At 41.0% G+C, this 22694-nt stretch overlaps 1 protein-coding gene and 1 long non-coding RNA gene across 4 annotated transcripts; one reads left to right on the plus strand and one right to left on the minus strand.

Annotated features, from left to right (window-relative positions):
- Positions 1 to 2463: 2463 nt before the first annotated feature.
- Positions 2464 to 22224, minus strand: LOC146702457 (uncharacterized). Of its 3 annotated transcripts, none has more exons than XM_085465338.1 (28): positions 22087 to 22224; positions 19307 to 20106; positions 16684 to 16745; positions 16347 to 16385; positions 15894 to 16238; positions 15457 to 15683; positions 15040 to 15215; positions 14788 to 14832; positions 12129 to 12204; positions 11895 to 11996; positions 11759 to 11793; positions 10872 to 11024; positions 10571 to 10699; positions 10324 to 10362; positions 9658 to 9783; positions 9016 to 9142; positions 8236 to 8406; positions 8117 to 8151; positions 7718 to 7882; positions 7475 to 7609; positions 5888 to 5926; positions 5666 to 5806; positions 4987 to 5066; positions 4839 to 4859; positions 4355 to 4608; positions 3231 to 3347; positions 3035 to 3156; positions 2464 to 2942 (listed from the first exon to the last, which is right to left on the minus strand). In XM_085465338.1, the coding sequence occupies exons 2-28, from the start codon at positions 19823 to 19825 to the stop codon at positions 2868 to 2870; spliced, it is 3555 nt and encodes a 1184-aa protein (XP_085321464.1). In that variant the 5' UTR covers positions 19826 to 20106; positions 22087 to 22224; the 3' UTR covers positions 2464 to 2867. The 3 variants fall into 3 exon arrangements, with proteins under 3 accessions (XP_085321464.1, XP_085321463.1, XP_085321465.1); XM_085465337.1 differs by having other exon boundaries at positions 4839 to 4862; XM_085465339.1 differs by lacking the exons at positions 2464 to 2942; positions 3035 to 3156; positions 3231 to 3347 and having other exon boundaries at positions 4566 to 4601; positions 4839 to 4862.
- Positions 15187 to 15676, plus strand: LOC146702458 (uncharacterized). The gene is made up of 2 exons (XR_014921831.1): positions 15187 to 15252; positions 15593 to 15676. It is a non-coding gene; the product is annotated as an uncharacterized LOC146702458 (long non-coding RNA).
- Positions 22225 to 22694: the final 470 nt, after the last annotated feature.

The raw sequence follows: 22694 nt of genomic DNA on the forward strand, positions 1-22694 counted from the left end.
TGGCCTGCCGTTTCAGTGCCTCGCTTGGGGGGGGGGCGGGGAGACGTGCACTGGCGTTTCCTTTTTGCTTTTTCCTGCTCTGGCCAAGTCCTCCGCCTGCTCTACATCTCTCTCATTACCTTTTATTAGCCGAAAATCCCAATGAGGCTTACACTCATGCCTTTGCCTTTCACCACTTCCTTCATACGCTCTCTTTGCTTTTGGCCTTCCTCACTACACTAAGTAGGATTTTTTAACGCTGTGTAGTGACTCTTGCTAAGTACATGTGAAGAGATGTTGAATAAAAAAAGTAAAAGAAAAGGTACTTTTGTTTTGTGTTTTATTGAAAGCACTTTCCATAAAGTGTAATTGTTTCCAATGAAGAAAGAAATAGGTAGGTTTGCATGTGTAATTAGTGTGTCATTGCAGAAGAAGCTTAATGTGTAGTTTGTAAAAACAATGGGGAAAAAAGGTGTCTGAAGAAGAAATGATAAATGTCCTTTTTTTTAAGCATTCACTCGGCCGGCCGTTTGGCGCATGACATGTGGCGGAGCACCCTGCTACAGAGCTCCGCCAGTTCGAACCCCCCACGAACTCAATGCCACGGCCCTGCGCGGGGGGCGGGGAAGCGCACTCGCGTTTCCTTTTTGCCTGCTCCAGCCAAGTCCTCCGCCCCCTCTACATCTCTCTTATTACCCTTTATTACCTTACACTCATGCCTTTGCCTTTCACCACTTCAAAACTAAGCCTACTTCAATATTACCTTCATACACTTGCCTTGCTTTTCGCCTTCCTCACGCTGTGTACTCACGCTTGCTAAGTACATGTGAACACATCTTGAATAAAAAAACCTGAAAACAAAACATACTTATCTTTTCTGTTTTATTGAAACCACTTTACAGAATTCAATGCCACGGCCCTGACAACCACACTGGGGCACATATTCACCAAAACACAGCACACCTTGACAATCTTATCAAGCAGTGCTGTCTTCATCCTCACATGATATGAGTAATCGGATTGGCATTGTAGAAAAATGACACGCGAAGCTGTCAAACACTCTATTTAAAAACTATTAAAATAAGATATTTCTGCTGATGAATACACTGAGCTGGGTTATAGTGCTGTGGCTTATGTTGAAATCTGCTGTGCTGTAGGGGAACAGGCTGTGTTGTCTTGTTGTGTGCATGTTTGAGTTGTGTTTCTTTTGAGATGGTATATTTTTTTCTTAACAGAAACAGACTGTGTCCAGGGTGAGAAGGGTCAGCTGTGATCTGAGCTGCACGCCCCAGTGTCCTGGAGGTGTACAGGTCCTGCAGAGATGGGAGTTTGCAGCCAATCACCTTCTCAGCAGAGCGCACAAGGGTTGCCCGGGGCGGCATCGTGGTGGGGGGCGGCATCACGGGCATCGGCGAGAAAAAAAAAAAAAAAAAATTGCTCGTACTCATGCTGCCCCGACATCAGCCGGCGCATATTGGGAATGGTACAGGCACCGATCGGTTTTCTATCGCCCATTTGCTGGGAGTAAGGGCGCCCTCCGTTTGCGAGGTGCGCCTGCTGCTTCGCAAAATAAACACTGAAGCAGTTTCACAAAACTTAGCGAGCAGTTTGCTGACTGTAGCATGGGAGATGGGTGGTCTCGTAGGGTGTCTTGCATTGAAATCTGCTGCAATGACCCGGTTACTGCGTTCACCAGATATCAACACAATTTCGATCCGCTCCTAACATGTTAACCTCTTCGACATATCAATGGCTGTGAACAAAGAGAAACTTGTAAATAACTCATGAAAGGATAACCAAGCACACCATTGGGCAGAGAGAGTGTTCGCCCGTGGCGCCAAACAGGCTAGGACCGCCACTGTCCCTGATAGTGGCTCCAGCGTACCACACGGTGATGGAGTTGAGGATGGACTCGATGATTGCAGTGTAGAATTGCATCATCGCCCGTGTTGGCAGGTTGAATTTCTTCAGCTCCCTCAGGAAGTACATCCTCTGCTATGGCATCATGGCCTTGGACTCATTTTTACAACTTTTTAATAGGAAAAAAAGATTAATTTTAATTAAAAAATGTTTTGACATTTGTGAAAATGGAATTTTTCCTGTATTCATTTTTTTTACATTTGTTTTGGTTTTTATTGCCTTTTGAGTCAAAAGTCTCCAGAGGCAGATGCTTGGTTTCCTGGTATTTCAAGACATTAATGCAATGGAAAGGGATTTAAAAAAAAAGAAAGAAAGAAAGGAAACAGTGGAAAGTGAATCTCACATGAAGCGGAGGAGCTCAGAGTTCTCTCACTAGTCTAAATATCTTCAGAAGTGAGTGCAGATAGTAGTGGGAACATTTACTCAAGTACTTAAAATACATAAAGTCTGTGTTTCAGGTAGGTGTTTCCATGTTATACTAGATTCTGCTATTGTCATGGTTGGCTGTGTGGCAGGCGAGCAGAAGCGGTGGACGCAAAAATGCAGGACTCTTGGAGACGGGAATAAACTGAAAACGCAGCTTTATTGCTGGAAGAATGACTGACAAAATAAAACTTACAAAAGGAAAACAAGACTCTAAAGCGAGGTGCTGGAGGACTGGACATTACAAACACACAGCAGGTTGAAGGTACGACGCGACAGGGAGCCCAGGAAAACACAGGGCTTAAATACACAGGGGAGTAATTAGGGAATGGGCGGGAGGGAGGGAGACACAGCTGGGAGAAATCAGGCTAACGAGACAGGGGAGAGGTAAAACTGAACACACTGACATAAGACATGAACTTTCAAAGTAAAACAGGAAATAAGAAACAAATCACAAAACCGCAAACATATCCACAGTCATCCAGGACACACATATATATACACTCTGCACAGTTATGTGTTAAAAATACAGTAGATCAGGTCCATCAGTCAGAAACGGAGCCTGGAGACGTCTGAGACAAAGCTTTTGTAGCTCTTTGTCGACGTTCCTCATAATATTTCTAAAAAAAAGGGAAAAGTGAGAAAACAAACATCGTTAGGCCAACAGTGTGATTTTGTGTGCTGAATCGTGTATATGTATGTGCGTGCGTACCTGCAGGTTGTCGTAGTGTTTCTGGCTGCAGCAGTGGAGTTCCTTGGCGGTCTTCTCATTCAGGCAGAAAACAGAGCAGATGTTACAGAAAAATCCTGATTTAGGGACCACAAACTCCTGACCTGCAGAGAAGCAGAAACAGGAAGATTAGACAAGTATTAACAACACATTTGAATTTAGAGTGTGTGTGTCTGACCGATGGGGCTGTTAGGGTTGAACTGAGGCAGTCTGAAATCTGCTACAACACACGGAGACTGAGAGCGAGATCGCTTTGCCTCAGCTCCGACAAGCTCCCTCCTGCGTTTAGCCACAACTGAAAATGAAAAGAGCGACACGTTAATCATCAACGAATCTGCTACAGGAGCCACTGGGTTTATAACATATTTAAACATTCAATTATAACTCAATAATAATTGAACAAATGATTTCGATTTACTTGAAAAGCTGAAACGTTCATCGGCCACTTTATTAGGTACACCTGTTTGACTGCTCATTAATGCGACTCTCTAATCAGCCAATCACATGGCAGCAACTTAGTGATTTAGGTATGTAGACATGGTCAGATGACCTGCTGAAATTCAAACTGAGCATCAGAATGAAGAAGAAAAATAATTTAAGTCACTTAAACGTGGCATGTTTGCTGAGCTTAGCATTTCAAAAACTGCTGATGTGCTGGGATTTTCCCACAGAAGCATCTCTAGGGTTTACATAAAACCGTCTGAAACAGAAAATATCCAGTGAGTGGCAGTTCCCTGGAGGAAATGCATTTTTGAGTTTAGAGGAGAATGAAATAACTGCTTCACGCTGACCGGAAGGCCAGAGCAAGCCAAACAACCACTTATTACAATGCACAAGAGCATCTCTGAACGCACAGCACATCCAAGACTGAAGCAGATGAGCTACAGCAGCAGAAGACCACACTGGGTTCGACTTCTCTAAGCTAAGAACGCAAAACTGAGGGTACAATTCACACAGGCTCAGCAACGCTGTAAAATAAAAACGCTGCCTGGTCTGTTGAATCTCAGTTTCTGCTGTGACATTAGGATGGTAGGGTCAGAAATCTTGGATCCATCCTGCCTTGTATCAAAATCTCAGGCTGGTGATGGTGTGGGACATAGTCATCGCACCAACGGAGCATTTCTTAAACACCACATATATAAAATATATTACTACCACCAGGCTGAATGTCTGTAGCACAGTGAGGAGCACAAATATGAGATCAGAGCCACAAAATATCACAACTTGTCTTTTTATATTCACTTTACTGTGTTTTGGCTGTCAGAGCGGTGTATTTTGCTGATTTAAAGCAGCTCTTTGTACCTTTAATGTCGGCCATGCTCCATCCATCATTCTCCTCTCCCTCCTGTGTCTCGTCATCAGGACACTTGGGCTCTGGCTGCTGTCCAGCAGGGGCGGCTGCAGCATCGGGCTGGGTCCCTGCTTCCTCCTCGGTCCTCTGGCTCTCCGCCTGGCAGTCACCTTTGGTCACTGCATCAGTCGATTCTGCGGTCTTCTTGGTTTTCATTTTGAGGTTGTCACCAGAGTCTTGCAGACGCTGTTTCAGGCTCTTCAAACTGAATTTGAAAGCAAAGATGCCAGTAGGTTACCACGAAAAGAGGTTTGTTGTCACAAAATGTTCATGTGAAATAAGAAATTCCATTTCAAATTCCTAATCTAGAGTTGCTTATATCTAAATCACATGCTGCTCTTTTTGCATCTTTGGGAACTGTTTACTACAGACGACCTTGAGGAGCGTATGGTATATTTGACTCTGCCACTAAAGCTGAAAAAGAAAGATACTCACGACTCAATACGTCCAGCTTTACTGCTATGAAGAGGAGAGAAAGAAGCACAAGGTCAGACAGACATGAAGACACTTTAAAGAAAATGAAGAAACACAGTGTAAAATAAATTTCCTCTTTTTCTCACTTCTGATCGTGGGACACACTTACCAAGCAGATAAATAGTCCTTGGTGACTTTGCTCTCCATCACCTGTGTTAATCCACCAGGTTCGGCCATCTCAATGCATATCTGAGAGAACAGAACGGATATTTGAGCAACACAGTGGTACTCAATGGGTGTGCTACAGGCACGATTTGTATTGTACAGGGCGATAAAGAATTTGTCCTGGCGAGTTTCTTTACTGCCCTGTACGATAGTACAAGGCAAAGAAAAAAAAATCTTGGAGTTTTAAACTTGCAAATGGGAAATAAGTGCAAACATATTTCTATACTTTTGCAAAGTTTTGATTGAACAATAAAACCACTGAGCAAGAAACACTAAAAGAATAACTTAGCGCTGCCTCAAACTGCAGGGATCTCCCCTGCTCGATGGGCCAGGACAAAAGGCTGAACAGGTCATAAGATTACTACTTGGTTGAGAACTTGGTGCATTTCAGGCAGTCCTTCTTCACCAGTGTTTGCAAAGGCATGTGTAATTCAGATTGCCTGCCGCAGGGACTGTCTGTACATGGAATATTTAAACTTGCTCAACTCGTGTTAAAAAACCACAAAGTCTCCTTCAGACTCATTTAAAATGTTTCTCAATATGAAAAGAACAGCAGACACCATGACAAGCCTTGCAGCCTTCTGTAAAACATAAAACAGTTGCACGTGTTTATGAAATCGTACCCTGTTGGCAAGCGGCAAGAATCTGACAAAAGCAGCGATGGACGCCACCACTTCCATGATCATCATGACAAGGTCCACATTCACCTCGGAGACCTCCACACTCAGCAGCCGGTCCTCCAGAGACTCCGACTCTGGAACATGCTGAAAAACAACCAGCGTTAAGATCAGGGAGACCCGAGCCTGCTGCTTTTACAAGACAGATTTATGTGACTGCTGCCTTACAGTGGTGCTCCATTTCATCATGCTTCTATACATGCTCTCCTGTGAAAAGAGCAGAAGATGAAAGGGGATTACATCAATCGCTGATCCTCTGTTTGTACAATAAATATTGAATAACTCTCCTCCTGGTTAGAGTGTTTTTAATCTTCTATTGAGCACATTTAATAAGATAAATATTGGACTCCACTGTAAGTGAGAAGTGACTCGATCCTGGTTTGCATCTTTGTGGCAAAGGATTCATACTTCAGGACAGTAACGACACAACATATAACAAGGTTTTGCAGGAACTATTTGATGCTATTTGAGTCTCAGTGTCAGGTCTGACGGTGCCCCGACCGGCGCCCTGTGTGTATGTGTGTGTTTGTTCTCCTCTCTCTCGCTCTGTTTCTTCCTCTCCTGCTCCGCTGCGATTGGTACGCGGTCGCGTAGCAATGGGAGATCTCCGACCCGGAAGTGCTGCCGCTCTGAGCTGCTGTCCCACCTGCGACTGATTCCTCGCCAGCTGCTGCCAATCATCCACCGTCGTTGGCAGAGCTATTTAATGGTGTGGCTGAGTGACAGACAGCGCTGGAGTATTGCACCAAGCCTGGTAGTGACTCGAGCTCAGCAAGGGTAAAGCAAGTGTTTGATAGCGGAGGGAGGCTAATCGTGGCTGTTTTGCCTTTTGCCAGGAAGCGAACGAGGCGGAGAGACGGAAGGAGAGACGTCACTGATGCACGGGAGTTGTGTGGACACACGAGGAGAGACGGGGAGAGGAGCACTGAAGGGACTTGCACTATGGATAACTGTGGATTGGCTTCACTGTAAATAAAGACACTGTTCAACTTTAACGAGAGGTCCGCGTCTGGGTTCACTAACTCACCATCCTTAACACTCAGTGACTTTCCGCAACAGTTGTCAGACCTCAATTCCTCTTAACATGTAGCTGTGGAGAGAGCTCTCAGAAAGCTCCTGAATAGCTAGCCCACAAGGAAACTTGAGAGGGGAAACGCTGACGCTAGAAGGTTAGCAGCGACTGAAGTTTCAAAATAAGTAAGGGCATTACTTAATAGTCAGTAAAACACTCTGGAACCTATGTCTGGGTCTTTAAAGTTTACACGGGGCTGACTTCACAAGGAGCTCTGTGGAAATTTAAAGTGGTGGCGGAATGACGTGGGTTGTCGCCTACGAACAGAAAAGTGGATAAAGTTCATGCAGCTTTTGTGCTGCTGTTGCAAAAAGGAAGGAACAAATACAGACGAAGTAACAATAAATAGTTGATTTGAAATTCATGCATATTTTTAGTTTTTCCATTTCTTATTCAGATATTTATCAATGAGTGACTTATATGTATGTATATATTGTATATATTGTGCTATTCCTTACTTCTTGTATCTGTCTGTGTTACTGTTTGTACTGTAACCAATATATTTCCCCCAGGGATCAATAAAGTACTCTGAGTATTCTCATTCTAGTAATATTAGCCCAGAGAAGGATGATGCTGTGCTCACTCCTTAGAGGAGAAATCTGTTTTGATTGGGATCTGAATAGTTTGAGTGAAACAGGAGCATGCCCCCGATTTAACAGCCCCCGATTGCTCCATTTTCATACCTCACTTGTACCAGGAAGCATGTCTTGTAAAACAATGTGGATTCTGAGCGTCCACTCTCCAACAGTAACTGGATTTTTGAGGTAATCCCTGGCGAAATCGCAGCACGCATCCCAGCTGTTAAAAAACACAAAGGCCTGGAGGGGAAAAATGATGCAGAGGAAACATTCAATATCAATCATTAAATTGAATTCAATTTGCAAATGCAAATTTCTCTGTATCAGCCTGCTGGGTCTACTCCTCACCCTCCTCTGCAGTGATAAAACGATTATTTTGTAGTACAGAGTCTGAACAGTCTGATCAGGGACGTAACGCCACACCAGCTTGGTGACATCCTCCTGTCTGTAGTTTCCTTCTGGCAAACCGGTCAACATGATGGTGGAGAACGTAGAACCTTGAGATTGGGCTTTCTGCAAGACACAAGGTTCAAGAACCAAAGTTTATTCGAAGAGAAACTTTGCGGTACTTTTTAAAAAATATATTATTATTACTGAGCACATAGAGAAGACAAAATGAAACCAACTTTAGCAGAAAAAAAGAAATGTGGTTTTTGAGGTGAGTATTTGGAAAAATGGACACCTCTTGGTATTTACTCAAGGATTCCTGTTTAACACATGAAACCTGGGTTTATAAGATGCACTCACCTCAATGTCATCAGGTTCACTGACAGTTAAATACTCTAGAAGTGTAAAACAGACACAGTTAGTAACAGTCAACACTTTATATCTGGAGGTTAATTTTAGTTTCCAGCTGTTTCTCTCACCTGGGATTGTGAACCAAGGAGAGACAGTGGGGAACACAAAGGGACTAGTTGTCATTGTGATCCAATATGGTGAAGTGCTGCGTTGTGGGATGGTAATATCTTCTGTTGGGACAGTTGCACCATCAACAGCAACCTCGCTGTCTGGCAAAGCTTTGTCTGGCAATCTTGGTGCTGCACAAGCAAAAATAAGTTTTGTTAAAAGTTTTGTGGGGGAAAGAAAAGGAAAAACGAGTGGTGCAAAACAGGTTTTTAATGTTTACAATGATCCAGTAATATCAATGTTTTGACTTTTATTTGAACTTTAAGCACCTTTACAGATACCCAAGGTATCATAGACATCAGAAAAACAACGATTAGTGGGTTAGATCAAATGCCAGACTGAAAAAGTGCAGTTTAAGTAATGGCTCTGGCTCATGTGTCTGGGGCAGAGACAAGCAGAAGGAAATTGACCACTGATGGAGCAAAGATTTCTGGAGGGGCCAGAAAAGAGGTCAGAGAGATAATAAGGCAAATGAGCATCAAAGGATTTGTGGGAACCAGAATCACAGTGTTAGTGGATAAAAGTTGAGGGAATGTGTCACAATGATTGATTGTGAACAACAATAAATCAGCAGTTTTGTCTGCACTTTATCCACAGCCCAGGGGAGACCTGAAAAATCTATTCATGAGTGTTTCACAAACAGAAAGCGAAAGAAAGGTCTGACCTTCCATTAACTTAACCCATCTTTTTGTTTCCGTTTAATTCATATTTGTTTAAAATCCCATTTAAAAAACACTTACGCAGTGAGGTACATCCACACTGTGGTATTTTCAGCCTTGACAATTTGTGGCCGGTGGGCCGTTTTAGAAGGCTGTACCAAACGCCAAGGCGATCAGCATCACGAAGAGACTGAAATTCGATAAACACCTGAAACACAAGAAAGAAAATGTATTCTGAACATTTTACCTTCACATTGTAAATGTTAGAAAACAAGTGCTAAGCACACGTGGAAAGAGTGAACTAAGTACAGCTTTATTGTGGAGTTCACTGGATTCAAGAGTCAGAAATCCTGGCTCAATGATGCACTGGAGCCATGCTCAACATGACCCCTGCACTAATGCTGTAATGTGATAAATACTAGTGCGCATGAGCATATGAAGAATTGCTCAGCGAGCAGCTTATCGGCAGTCTCTCTTTACTATCGCTATAGTTTTGCAGTTGTGCTTTCCTCAAGATAAGTAGCATCCAAATCTAGACACATTATCTCTTTTGAAGGATGGATTTATGAAGGTTGGTGCACGTCCTTTAGTTTGGTGTGCAAGCGGTTAATCTGTCAATTTTTCTGTATGGTTAAGATTACACTTACACAAGCACATATCTCACACAGCCTTTCACAGACTTCTAACACATGCACTTGTTGGCATTTATGAGTGTGTTTATACCTTGTTGAGAAGAGGCAGGTAGTTTCTTACACAATCCATTTTTTTCAAAGCTTCTCTGAGATGCCGGGACTCGCCTGGCGAGATGTTCCTGATGTAGATTAATCGTGCTCCATTGTCAGTCACTTGCTGCTTCGAGAAAACCGGGTTAACGTGAAAAAACAACAACCCCACAAACAGTATGACATTCCAAACATTCTTATACTACAGCTCCAAGATCAAGGCCATAAGTTTGCACTTATATTCACACAGCAGGTATGCACCCTGGCAGCTATCTTCATTTTCCAAACAATTTATAATTGCAGCTCTCGCTGTTTTTGATAACACTGGTTGAAAAAGTATTTAAACTAATGTACACACAGTGCCGTGGAAAACGCATTTGGCTCGTTCCCAATTTCCTAATTTTTTGCACAAGTTTCAAATCGTTAAACAAATGTTTAAAAAAAATACAAAATGCATTTTTAAATGAGGATTTAATTTATTCCAGGAAAAGAGTTCTCCAAACCTTTCCTAGCCCTGTGTGAATATCTGAAAAAACGGGTATGTCCCCATTTTTCAAGGTGTTTTGACTTGGATGTGAGTGCTTCCAGTTATGACTTTATACTCTGACCAATAAATCTAAAGGTATTCGAGTGCAGTCTTTGTTTCTGAGATATGTGCGTTACTTACATAGCATAGCCGTTTCATCAGAGACTTATAAAACTCAAGCTGAAAGAAAAAAAACAGTTCAAAATCATTACATCACTTCGGATTCGGTTCGATTTATTTCAGCTTAAAGGTATTTTTTTCTACAAAAAGAAATATTTTTTACATTTATAATCACACTTTAAATAAACAAGCAGAAACAAATATTTTCAAATAATTGTAATAACATCTGTCACAACAGTAGATTGCATTATCTACACACAGTGCTTACCGGCGTCATTAAAATGTTGCCCTTCTCAACCTGCAGTCGAAGTTTAGAACCACTGAGAATAAAATCGTGATTTTCTGATGCTAGCACGATGTTTTTAGCTGCCACTGCTGTCGGCATGAGGGCAAAAGCCTGAAGGAAAAACAAACAACCAAACACTGATTTTTACTGAATAACCATGAAGACAGGCACTCACAAAATATGTATTAACTAACTAAATGTTAGTTAGGTCGTCTTAGAAAAGAGATTTAGAGCGCCATTAAAATGAAGGTCATAACCCAGCCCAATGCAAACTGGTGCTTACCATGCGTGCCTGTGGTATAACGTAGATCGTGTCGTCGTAATACTCAAATCGGTGTCGAGTGAGCAGACCGGCGATGTCCTCCTCTGCGTAACAGCCATCGTGATACTCTGGCAGGTTGCTTATTAACAGCACCTTGTAATCAAGCGAAACAAGCTGTGCAAACGAAAAGAATTTCAGGATCAGTTCACAATTGCAATGGAAGAAATTCCAGACAGAAATCTGAAAAATGCAAACATTAACTTATAAACCTCACTTTGAGCACTGTCTACAACTATGAACACAATCAGGTACCTATTACAAAATGTTTCTGATGCTAATTTTCCTTTACTTCTTTTTTTCTTTCTTTGTTTCACGTAGTGCAGCTCTACCTTGACTCACTGACAAAAAAGGCAGTAAGAGTCAGCTATGAAAGTACTTTTCATTTAAGGTGGATCCATAAACAGTGATAACTGATTCCCAAAAGGCAATGTGTAAACAGCACTATTGCACATGTCAAACTTGGGAAGGAAAAACCTTTTTAAGCACTCAAAACCACCATGTCCTGGATGACTGTGCATATAATTTGAACATGTTAAACTAGCTTTTCAATAAAGGAGTTTTAGTATGTGTTAGTACATGAGATAATTGTTTTATTACAATACTAAATTGGTAACCAAGAATGGTGCAATTCTATTGGTGTCTATACTGACTACAAAATCTCTGGTATTGCGACATCCCTAGTGAATTTTTAACATTTTTCTACATTTACACCTACTTGAGCGTCACCTGACAATGAGATATAACTACAAACTTGTAAAACAAACTGAACTATTTCAGATCAAAACTTAACCACTTTGATAAAGCATGTTTTTCTTACAGGTATAATTGAAGTGTTTTTTTAATGTTACCTTTGAATTGGGAAGTTTGACTGTCTTGAGACAACCTGTGAAGTGCAGAGCAAAAGAAAAACCAAAAAATAATTATGAAATAGAAAATATCTTCACATTGAGAAATCTTTCATACAGATCTTTGGGGATTTCTTACGGATTCTTTCTGGACGCAGTTGCTCTTGTATCCGCTCCCAAAATGTTGGGTGGGTAACAGCGACCGGCTGATCCTTTGAGATCTTCTCTGCAGTCACAGAGTCTTGGAATAAAGGAAATGTAGTTAAGTTCAATAGTGGTAGTTTAGATAGGATGCAAATTACCCAGCTGATCTAAATACAAATCTGCGTGGTTGAGGCCGTTTCTGCTTTGGAAGCCAAGACTTTTGGCTCACCGTCAACTGCAGCACCTTTAATTGGTTCAACAGCCTCCGTAGCCTTGGCTGTATTTTTAGGTGCCACTGCAGCTTCCTTACAAACACACACACAACGAACATACATTAGTTTGTATTACTACCAAAACTGTTAAGTTACTACATTCACACTAAGAATCATACATGAGCACTTGTCATGAGCTTACAAGTATTTACAGACAAGTTGGAGTCTTCCATGCAAACCACAAGCAACTGTGGCAACTTGCAAGCAACCAGTGCGATTCCAAGGATGTTTTCAGTGCAATGTGTATATATAGATTTAAAAAATGCATAATGCAACACAGCAAAATAAAAGTACAGTGTGTATGCTTTCATAGCATTAGACTTGAGCGGAAGCTTCCTGACATGGGGATGACTATATAAAAGCTCAGTATAATCCAAAGTAACTATGAATTTGAGGGGTGCGAGACTGTAGAAGAAATGTAAGGATAACCAACTGACTTTAAACCGCATAATGAATGCAGGACTACAACCGTGAACGGACAGTATATTTATAGAGAATTGTAGCTACGGTGCATAAATATCTATCTTAGATTGCAGAAGCAAACCAGGAGACAAACAGGAGAGGAACTTTCTCTCGATTCACAAGTAGGTCAATGAACTCATCCATCTATAACAGTGACAGGGGCGGATCTAGAAGGGTGGTATGGGGTGGCAAGTGCCACCCTAAAATGATCCCTTGCCACCCCAAGTGCCACCCCAGTTTTGCATATGACAGTGTTGTTTATTAAAATAAGACAGCATTAACAGTTTGAACGTAGTTACAGTCAACAGTGAATATAAATGCTAAAACTGAAAATATTGCATAGTGTTCCCCCCTCCACCATTAACAAATGGTTCAGCCCATAGCAGGACCGGCTTTTTTCTTGTTTTCAGTAGCAAGCGATGCTTATGATTGTGCCAGAGCACATTCTGAACAACACCATGGGAATTTCGCTTTTTACACAGGTGGGTGGATGTTACACTCTGGAAATGGAAGGAAGGTGAGTGTTATTAACCCTCTGTGGTCCACGGACACGCTGCACCTCCAAATCACATGACTGATGTAAGCTGACACAGCAACAAGCTGCAGCCACGCTGAGTTTCTATTTCAGCCCACATTGAAAATTCGGACTTCAAAGTTTTTAAATTTTAATTACAGGCCAGTAAATCCAGAGTTATGATAATATATATAAGCCACGCTTTGTTCTAAATACTGTCGTCACGTTTTTGTGTGTGTGTGTTTTAAGCGTTTTGTAAGGACAGCACGAAAACAGTAAAGAAAGAAAAAAAGCCACCACCTTCCTAAATGTACCATGTCGACCAATTAAAAAAACAGTCAACGCGTGGGATTTGATTGTTTAGGAAGAGGGAAACGTTTTAGGAGTGACGGTAACGGCAGCGAGACAGAGCAAGCAAGTGAGAGAGAGAGTTTTTAGATGTGGGAGATTTGTGACGTTTAGTGTGGAGTGTTTACTTAGTGTGTTGTCTTGTGTAGTTCTGTTGTGTAGTCGTTTTGTTTTGTGTGTCAGTGAGGGCACTAATGAATGTCACAAAGGCACATTTGCAATGTAAACACTGTCACTAAGTAGAAAACCAGCGGAGTGATACAGCTGCTGTTATCAGGCCTGCAGGTTTGTCCCTGTGCTGTTCTGTCTTTTGGTGGACAAACTTTTTTTTTACTGGCACACATAGTTTGTGGGGCATCTTAGTGCGACACCTAATTGTTCTCTCATTTTAGTTGTAGTAATATTTTTAAATTCTTATACAAAATGAAAAAAAAACAAAAAACGGCAGGTGTATCGGCTGCATTTTTAGATAAATAGTTGTATATGTTTACAAAATGTACAATTTATATTTGCATTTCAAGTTATAAAAATATACTGTGGTGTTTTTTTTTTACAGTAAAAACATACTACTAGGATTTTACGTTCTTTGTGTGGTTTCAGATCAGTAATACTAATGCAGTATGTCAGTGAAAAAAACAACTAAATTCAGTTGAGCTGAAAAGAATGACACCAAACAAGGCAAGGGGAACAAAATAAAATGAAACAATCTGAGGGTGAAATACAAACGTAAACTCAAAAGGAGTCAAAAATGGCCGATTGTATTTCAGACCTCAGTGGGTTCATCCAACAAATCATGAAAAATTAGGTTTAAATTGTTGTTCATGACAGTGCAGATTTCTGACATTTTGTGTCATTTAAGCTGTAACAATGTGACTGTTTTCTAACAGTGTGTCTGGATTTTATACTTGTTGGGCTACATATTTATTTATTATACAGGCTATACAGAAACTCACATGTTTTATGTAACTAAAGTGTGTAATTATGTGGGCTACAGACAATAATTAAGTTCTAGACTATATTTATATGAAAAACGTGTATACTTACTGCATTTGAATTATTCTAACCATATGTAACCACCTGCATATGTGTTTGAAAAATAAGAAGGCTTCGATTTTGCCACCCTATTTGATTTCTTTGCCACCCTAAGAAAATTTCTCTAGATCCGCCCCTGAACAGTGAACAAATTTCAGTGTACATACCTGTAATTTTGACCTAAACAAAACAACTGACTTAGTTTTTCAAAATGTTTTCTCCATAGCAGAAATCACATCACTGTGACAGAGACTACTTACAGTCCCTTGTAGCCTCACCATGGTCGGAGGGGAAGATTTGCCAGCCTGTGGAAACACAGGGAAGAAAATTATGAACAAACCAAATGCAGATTTCATCATGACAACTTGACTCAAACTATCTGCTTGTATAAATCTGTGTTGAAAGATTTAATCTTGGTTGTGTGGCATCAACAATCACGTCATCTGTCACTGATCACATTATAAATTGTCCAAAACTGTGCATTCATGAAAAAAGGCATAATATGAAGTCACCTCTGTCTTCTCTGTGCTAGGCGTCCCTTTAGTTGTTTCTGGAGATGCAGAACGTGAGGACGATGATGATGATGTTGATGGGGACGACTTCATCTTGACTAGCTCAGCCAGCAGGGCAGGAGCCAAAGTTTTGACGACAGTCTCCAGGTCAGACTGGTTTGATAAGGACTGGAGAGCTAAAAGACCACAGGTGCAAAAGAGATTCACACTTTGGTGGGTGCCAAGTCTCGAAAATCATCTACCGTTTCTGAAAGTTTTATAATAGTAGAAAAAACTATGCTGACATTTCTGGTGGCACTGGTCTTTATTTATCCTTTACATTAGTAAAGTTAAGGTTGTGAGGGGGGAGGAGAACTTTGATCTTAGAAAAACTAATGAGTACATACAAAAAAATAAAACATGAAGCAATTTTCAAACCTGATGTTTCCAGCAGTTTCTTTGCCAAGATCTTTGAGCTGCTTGACTTCTTTCGCCTCGGAGATGACCTCTCAGTCGACGATCGCCTCTCCCAGCTTTTCCTCGGTGATGAACGTTTCTCATCTCTTCTTCTCAGTGAGGATCGTCTCTCGCGGCACCTTGAGCGTGATCGATATCGTGAAGAGGAAGGACGGTCATACCACGAGGAGTCAGAATGAGACCGGGACCTGAAAAAAGTATGGATCAAAGAACTTAATAACTCAGAAACATCTCAAAGCACACACCCAGCATGGATACAAAAGGTAAATGCTGTCCACCAATTAAGTTTTTTCAAGTTGATATTTTTATATATATGTTATATTTCACCCTTTAACAATCCACTGGAGAGCTAAATCTTCTTGATTGATCCTAGTTCTCAAAATGTTTGTTGGACAGACCTGCGATTGCGTCTGGACCTGTACAGAGATCGTGATTGGCTTCTGTGTCTCTCCCTTCGGCGGCTGCGTGATTGAGAACAGGAATGACTGTTCCTCCTATTCTGCAAGTCACGGTGGCGACGTGGGCTGCCGGAGCGGGAATGGCTGCTTCGCCTGTCCCTGCTACGCTCCGAGTCACGATGAGTGCGGGGTCTGCGAGAGCGGGAAAGCCTTCTTCGCCTGTCGCTGCTTTGCTCCGAGTCACGATGACTGCGGGGGCTGCAGGAACGGGAACGACTCTCATGTCTGGTTTTCTTCTGGGAAGTCTCAGCAGACGTTGCGGGAGAGGGCTTGGCACCTGACGCACTAACAAGTGCATTAAAAAGAAAAGCACAGTTAAATGAAAGAAAATGAAAGGCTCCAATGCTGGCATGTTTTTTTATTCGCCAAATGACTTCAAATGAAGATATTTACCCTCGCGGTGATGCTATTTCACCGTTCCACTCTGGGTATCTGTGGAAAAACACAGGTACATTTTTGTCAGATGTTGCCAGGTAGAATGTCCTTAAAAATATATTATTGTTCATTAATTCAAAAACTTAGAAATGTATTCAGCCTTTTAACAATAAATCATTAAGGTGCTTTACAGGAACGCAACAAATATGACAAAGAAAAATGAAAAAATACAAATGAACAGTTCTTAGGAAGCTATCCTAGCATTACAACCCCGACATCATTTCGGCACAACCATGGTTGCGCTGCCCCAAAGATATCGGTTCATAATCACGAAGTACAGAGAAGAAAGACTGACTGCTTTCGCAGAAGTTTGCAGTTCTCGATGTGAAGGCTGGTATTCTGGTGGGAGACCCAATCCTAGTGGTCACAACAAAAAACAAACATTTAGACCAGATTCATTATTATCAGGAGCAATGTTTGTCATTGACATCACTTGCTGATAAAAAGGTCACTAAACTTTGCAGTGGCCTTAAAAAAAATCTTAAAATATTAACAGTTAGTCCTTCACTGAACGGAGAAGCATTATAACATTAGCCAGGAGCCTGGATTGCACTTAGAAACCTTCATGGGCCAAAAACAAAACAGGAACAAATAAGCATGACACATTATACCTCTCCTGGGATACAATTTTAAAGATGAAATTATTTAGTATATATGGAAAACACAAGTCAAACATCTGACTACAAACAACCAAAACAAAAGGGTCATCTTAGGCTCTGGATTCTGGACTCTCAGGCTTAGGGGTGGGTTTTTATAATCGATTCATCGATTAAAATCGATTCTGGCTTGGATAACGTAAAATCGATTCATTAAAATCCTGAATCGATTTTTTAATATAAATTTATTTTGCCCAAAATGCCAGAATCTCAGGTGACATCTCACAAAATTTCAAGAACCACCAAACAGTTAAGACAGTAAATGAGAGCAGGAACACGGCTTCTGCACATAGACTTAAACACACAGCGCGACCCGCGGATCAGAATCAGTGAGATGTCGCCTTTCTCACGGTCGGGGCTGAAAGCCGACAGCTCGCTGATTCTGATCTGTCGGCGGGTCCGCGCTGTGTGTTCACGCCCTTTATGAGCCGATTCTAAAGCTGTTAGTTTGATCTCTCTCCAAACAATATTGACCGAACCAGCAGCAAAAGAAGATCCAAACGCTTCACATAAACATCATCATGAATTCACTCTGACTTTTACTGTTTTGCTTCCACCGCGATGCACAGCTCTCTCTCCCTCTCTCTGTACTTCAAGAACAGTTTCCCTTTCTTCATTATTCGCTTGCTTGTTACGCACAAGTCTACCGCTGTTTACAGGCTGTCGGCCGCTGTTTTTTTCCCTTTTACCTTCTTCCGAAAAGAAAACCTCATTTCTGCTGTTCAATACTGAACAAATTTAAACTTTTTAAAATTATTCAAAATGTAAAACGCTTAACCGTGTCTCTAATAAAACCGCTGTAACGTCAGAGGTGATGTTCATATGTTGATTAATGGTTTTCTTTCATTTTTGATGTACTGCAGAATATTTTTATAAAATCCCAGGCCAGGAAAATCACCTTCATGTTTTTCTGTGTTTTATCTTCAGCTACTTTGACACAAAAGCATCTGCTGTGACGCTTACACCTGTGATAAAGTCTTGCGTGTGTCAGCTTCCTTTTGATTGATACAAAAATATGTAAATGTACTGATCTGAATTATAATATTTCTGACTGTCAAAATTTCCCAGATTTAAATCGAATCGAATTAAATCGAATCGTGGATCGAATCGATTCGGGACCTTGTGAATCGGAATTGAATCGATTCTAGAAATCAGTGACGATACCCAGCCCTACTCAGGCTCTTCTTATGGCATCAAAATTTCCCAAGGTTCCAAGAAGGTCGTCTCAGGAGAGGCCAAGTTTGGATTAGGACAAAATGCACCACCTATGTTGATCACAGTTAGAGTAGCGACAGGAAGATGATGTTGAAATAGGCCAGAAGAGGAAGGCGCTGTTTCTTTGACGAGGAGCCCAAATGTGAAATTTGGTGCAGCAAAGGAAGGCACATCCATAAAGAGAGATTCAACAATCAGTCAAATTAAAGCTGGTGCTTGTGTAGCTCATGACTGGGCGCTGCGCCCAGGGTGCTTATGTTTGTGGTAGTAAAAGTCTTGTGACACCGAAACACTAACTTAAAGTATGAGCAAAGAAAATTAGTATAACACAAAAACAAGGTGCCTACTGATATAAAATAAAGGACCAAACACACTATTGTTCACTCTAGTGACAAAAGACAAAAAGGGGAACTTTTACATTCAGCAACAGTTCCAGGAAAAGCAAAGCTGAATGAGCACTGTGGAACAGTAGCCCAAGGACAGAGACAAATGAAAAAACAGCCCTCTTCCAACATTTTCTGATGCACAGGTTCTTCATGCTTGCAGATTCTTCCTCATCACGTCATCTGAGGCCTTGGCTCCATTGTTAGCAAATGCCTTGAATGTCTTCGCATGGGTTTACATCAAGTCAAAAGACATTAAATCTATCAATTGCAAGTACAGACCACTGAAGTTTCTGAAGGTCTCTTTGAAGTAGTTTTTTAAATTACAACATCTGGTAGACATATAGTTAAGTTTAGTCTGGACTGTAATCCTTCAAAAGTTCTGTTACAGAATACTGAATTGCAGAAATATGGGAAAATGTGTCCAAATGTTTGCAGTCCAAGTTGGTAGTCTTCCTACAGTCATCATTATGCAGTAATAGTGAATAAAACAAACCAAATAAACTTTAAAGTAGCATCCATGAAGCTTTTTCAAAACCAAAATCCTATAATGGCATTCAAAGTCAAATAATTAAAAACAATCCCAAAACAAAACAAAAAACATTGCGTTTCAAATAAATAAAAACTGACTGAAAGCAAAAACATCGAACAATCTTCGACTTACCTTCATCTGATTACATTCCTTGTTACATAGAGAGCAGGTATGCGGAAAGACCCTAGGTGAAGTGGCAGTGTAGTCTTGCATCTGGGCCAGCACTGGGATATCCTCTGTCACTTGTAAGGTAAAAGGCAGGTTGTCAGGAGTGATCTGATCTTCAGAGTATGAGATTGGATGTTCCAGGTCCTCTTTTTCAAGTCCAAATTGCATAAGGATGTTCACAGCTGTTTCTGAAGTAGACTCTGCAGAGCCCACAGGTTTGGACTTCTTTATGTCCTCTTCCATTGAAGTCTTACTCCCTTCTGGCCTGCAGCTCATTGGCATAGTTAGCAGTGATGGGATTGTTCCTCCAGATTTTGCAGGAGACGCAGATGAAACTCCAGAAGAGCTAAAGCTGGACCCAGGCCCAAGATGAGGAGGTGTCTTATGAGAGTCTCTCTCTGCCTGCATACTCGACTGTCCATAGCGCCCCTGGGCTGAACTTTGTTTCCCAGAGGCATAGGGGTTATATAAGGGATGGGACATGGTGTTAGCAACCTTCAGAAGGTTTAGTAGACTGATGGCTGCAGCTGTCAGGAAAGGGGGGTGTTGTAGATATAAATGGGGCGCGTGTATTGGTTCGGCCACCAATAGCAATGGCGTTATTTATCTGTGTCAACGCAAGGCGGGCTTTCAGCTGAGCCAGCCGCAAGCATGCAGCTTGCTGTCCGATCAGTAAAGAGCTCCCTGGGAGCCTACCATGTAGGGGGCTCTGTTTGTACCCTGGTGCAGGAGAAGGGGTGTAACGCTTCGATGGCAATGGAAAGCTGGAAAGTTAAAAATAAAGAAAACAAAGAAAACAGGTTAATGAGTTGTACTGGGCCTCAGAATCTTGGAAAGATGAAATCCACACAGATGGACCTGGACTGGTGCAAACTGCCATAAGTCATGAACACATCCTCCTACCCCCTAAACATGATCGCAACAAGCAGGATTCACTGCACTGTTAATGTTAGCTATGTTATATTGCTGCCTCTGTTCGGTGGTGTCGAGCCAAACGGACTTTAACGTGTGTTTGAACGAGCTGACGGTTCACTCGTTAAGCTGAAAGAAAGATGCTTTAATCACAGCAGTCACACATGTGTCCACTGTACCATCTGGGAACTCTTCTTGTGTAGCACTCGTAATAACACAAACACTAAATCCTCCTTCTCTGGTGCTGTTGTGTAGCAGTGTGTACACCTGAGACTGTCACCTGTCTGTCTGTCCTGCACTCTCTCTCTGTTTCTTTCTCTCTGATTGTGGAATAAAAGTATGAACGTGTGTTTATAAGTTACACTTGTGTCTGAATCCTGCAGCTTATCACACATTTCATTTCCATGTGTGACAACTGCAAGTGTCCAGAGTGAGGACAGACTGAGGGACCCACTGCTGCACATCATCTGTGAGGCTTTGCAGCCCTGATGATCCACCAGGACAAACTCAGCAGTGTGTGAGGAAGAGGAGGAGGAAGAGCCAGCAGCAGCTGACAGATGGAGAGAATAGACAGACTGTTCCCTGTTTGTGAAGGACTGCTAGGAAAGTTTAACATAACTGTCTGTGCTGAATCAGTCTTATTAGGTAATGTTCAAATAATGTTATCATCCCAGTGTTTTCAGTGTGAGAGAAAGTACTCAGGGCCTTCAAGTTACAAACTATGAAAGGCAGCAACAAGTTCAATGTTCAGAAACCTAAAGTATGTATCAGCAGCAGAATGGAGCTAAAATAAATGTTTGTTTCAGTTCTATGAAGCTTTGAGTATTTTGGATCAGTAGCACTGCTGTGTTTGTTGCATCATATTGCTGTAATTGTTTATATGCTTTATATATTCTGAGCTAAGTTGATCTATAGTGTTACATCATATTCTATAAGGATGTTATGTGATTGTAGACTTTCTGCCCAGTTTGACCCATTTAGCAGAAGTCAGCCTGTTTAAGGCTCTGATATCTATTCTGTATGACTTAAAGCAGTTATGACATGGTCTGATTTTCTCACCCAATAAAGGAATATTTCATGTATCAGTCTACTCTTCATTCTATCAGACACAGTTACCACAGCTCGCACATTTTCTTTTTACACATATATGTAAGCATTGAGCCAAATTTAGTAATGCCAGCATATTAAACGAACAATATTTGTCTTTTCTATATGATACATCTATATACACACTGTCAAACATACTTGTCTTTGAGTGAAGATTTAAGGAGATAGGAAATATAAATAATTGTAACTTGAATCTTATGGCGTTATTTTTGTGCCACTATTCTGAGCGCAAGTAAAAAGAATTTGAGCATAGTGGCACTAAAATAACGCCATAGAATCTTTACTGAAGCTCAGTATTTGACAGAGTTCGAACTCACTGCTGTGATAACTAATAATGATTAAGATAATAACTATCATATTGGCCATATTATATTTACATTACCAAAGTAAGATGACTTTAGTCTCATGAACAACATGAGCTAATTGTTATTTACTAGCTAATCTTAAAATGACTGTTCAGTACAAAAATGAAGCCCAACAATCATGTTTTACAGTCGTGTGGTCTCAGCCTCAGATACTTATCACATCACACAAAGCTCATGTAGAAACAAATGAACAAAATATGTTCTACTCCGTTTCTGTCAAACAAAGCTGTATGAAACGTTTCCCGCTTTTAGTATAACGGTTGATAGGCAACCTGGGCAGCGCGAGGGAGGCTAGACCGTCCCATTTCACAAGCCTACAAGCCTGTTTTTGTTTTCTTTACAACAACTCGGTGTACATACCGTGCTTTATATGTGTGTAATCCCTTTGTTCTGGTGTGCTCAAATGTATACTCGCAAAAAACTTCTTGCAATCTACAACTTTGCTAACGGAAAGTAAACGCTAAACGGTAGCCAGGTGACCCAGCGCAACGATTTCCGTTTCAATGGGCTGCCTTCAAAATAAAAGCACGAACGGAAACGGCAAATTTCAAGATACTGTAGTAATTCCACTAAAGCATATTATTAATGTTTTGCTTTTATTCCACTTGTTTTGTAGTGTATTGCATTTATAAAATGAGGTTGCTGTTGTAAAATGTGTGACTTTGGGATATCCTTTAAGTGTGTGAGCTCTCATAAAAAGAAAAAAGAAATTTGTGGGATTAAAATATAATTACATTTTATCAAGAATCAAGAATCGCACTAACTGTGACATAAAAAATGTGGCATTTTACCCAGCTAACTATTTTAATTGGAATTATGTTTTGTAAAATATATTTTTTGTTTTTATTTTTTGTTTTTGAAGGCTCTGATAGGATAAATTTCTTAGACAACCAAGAAATTGAGGCACTAGTAGCTAACACTGTATTTGAGTCATTTACTTTAGTAAACTATTTGCATTTTCCTCATCA

The sequence above is a fragment of the Copadichromis virginalis genome, linkage group LG8 (genome assembly GCF_057382275.1).
Source record: "Copadichromis virginalis isolate Kocher_CV1m ecotype Utaka linkage group LG8, C_Virginalis_male_GT1.1, whole genome shotgun sequence".
NCBI classification, from domain to species: Eukaryota; Metazoa; Chordata; class Actinopteri; order Cichliformes; family Cichlidae; genus Copadichromis; species Copadichromis virginalis.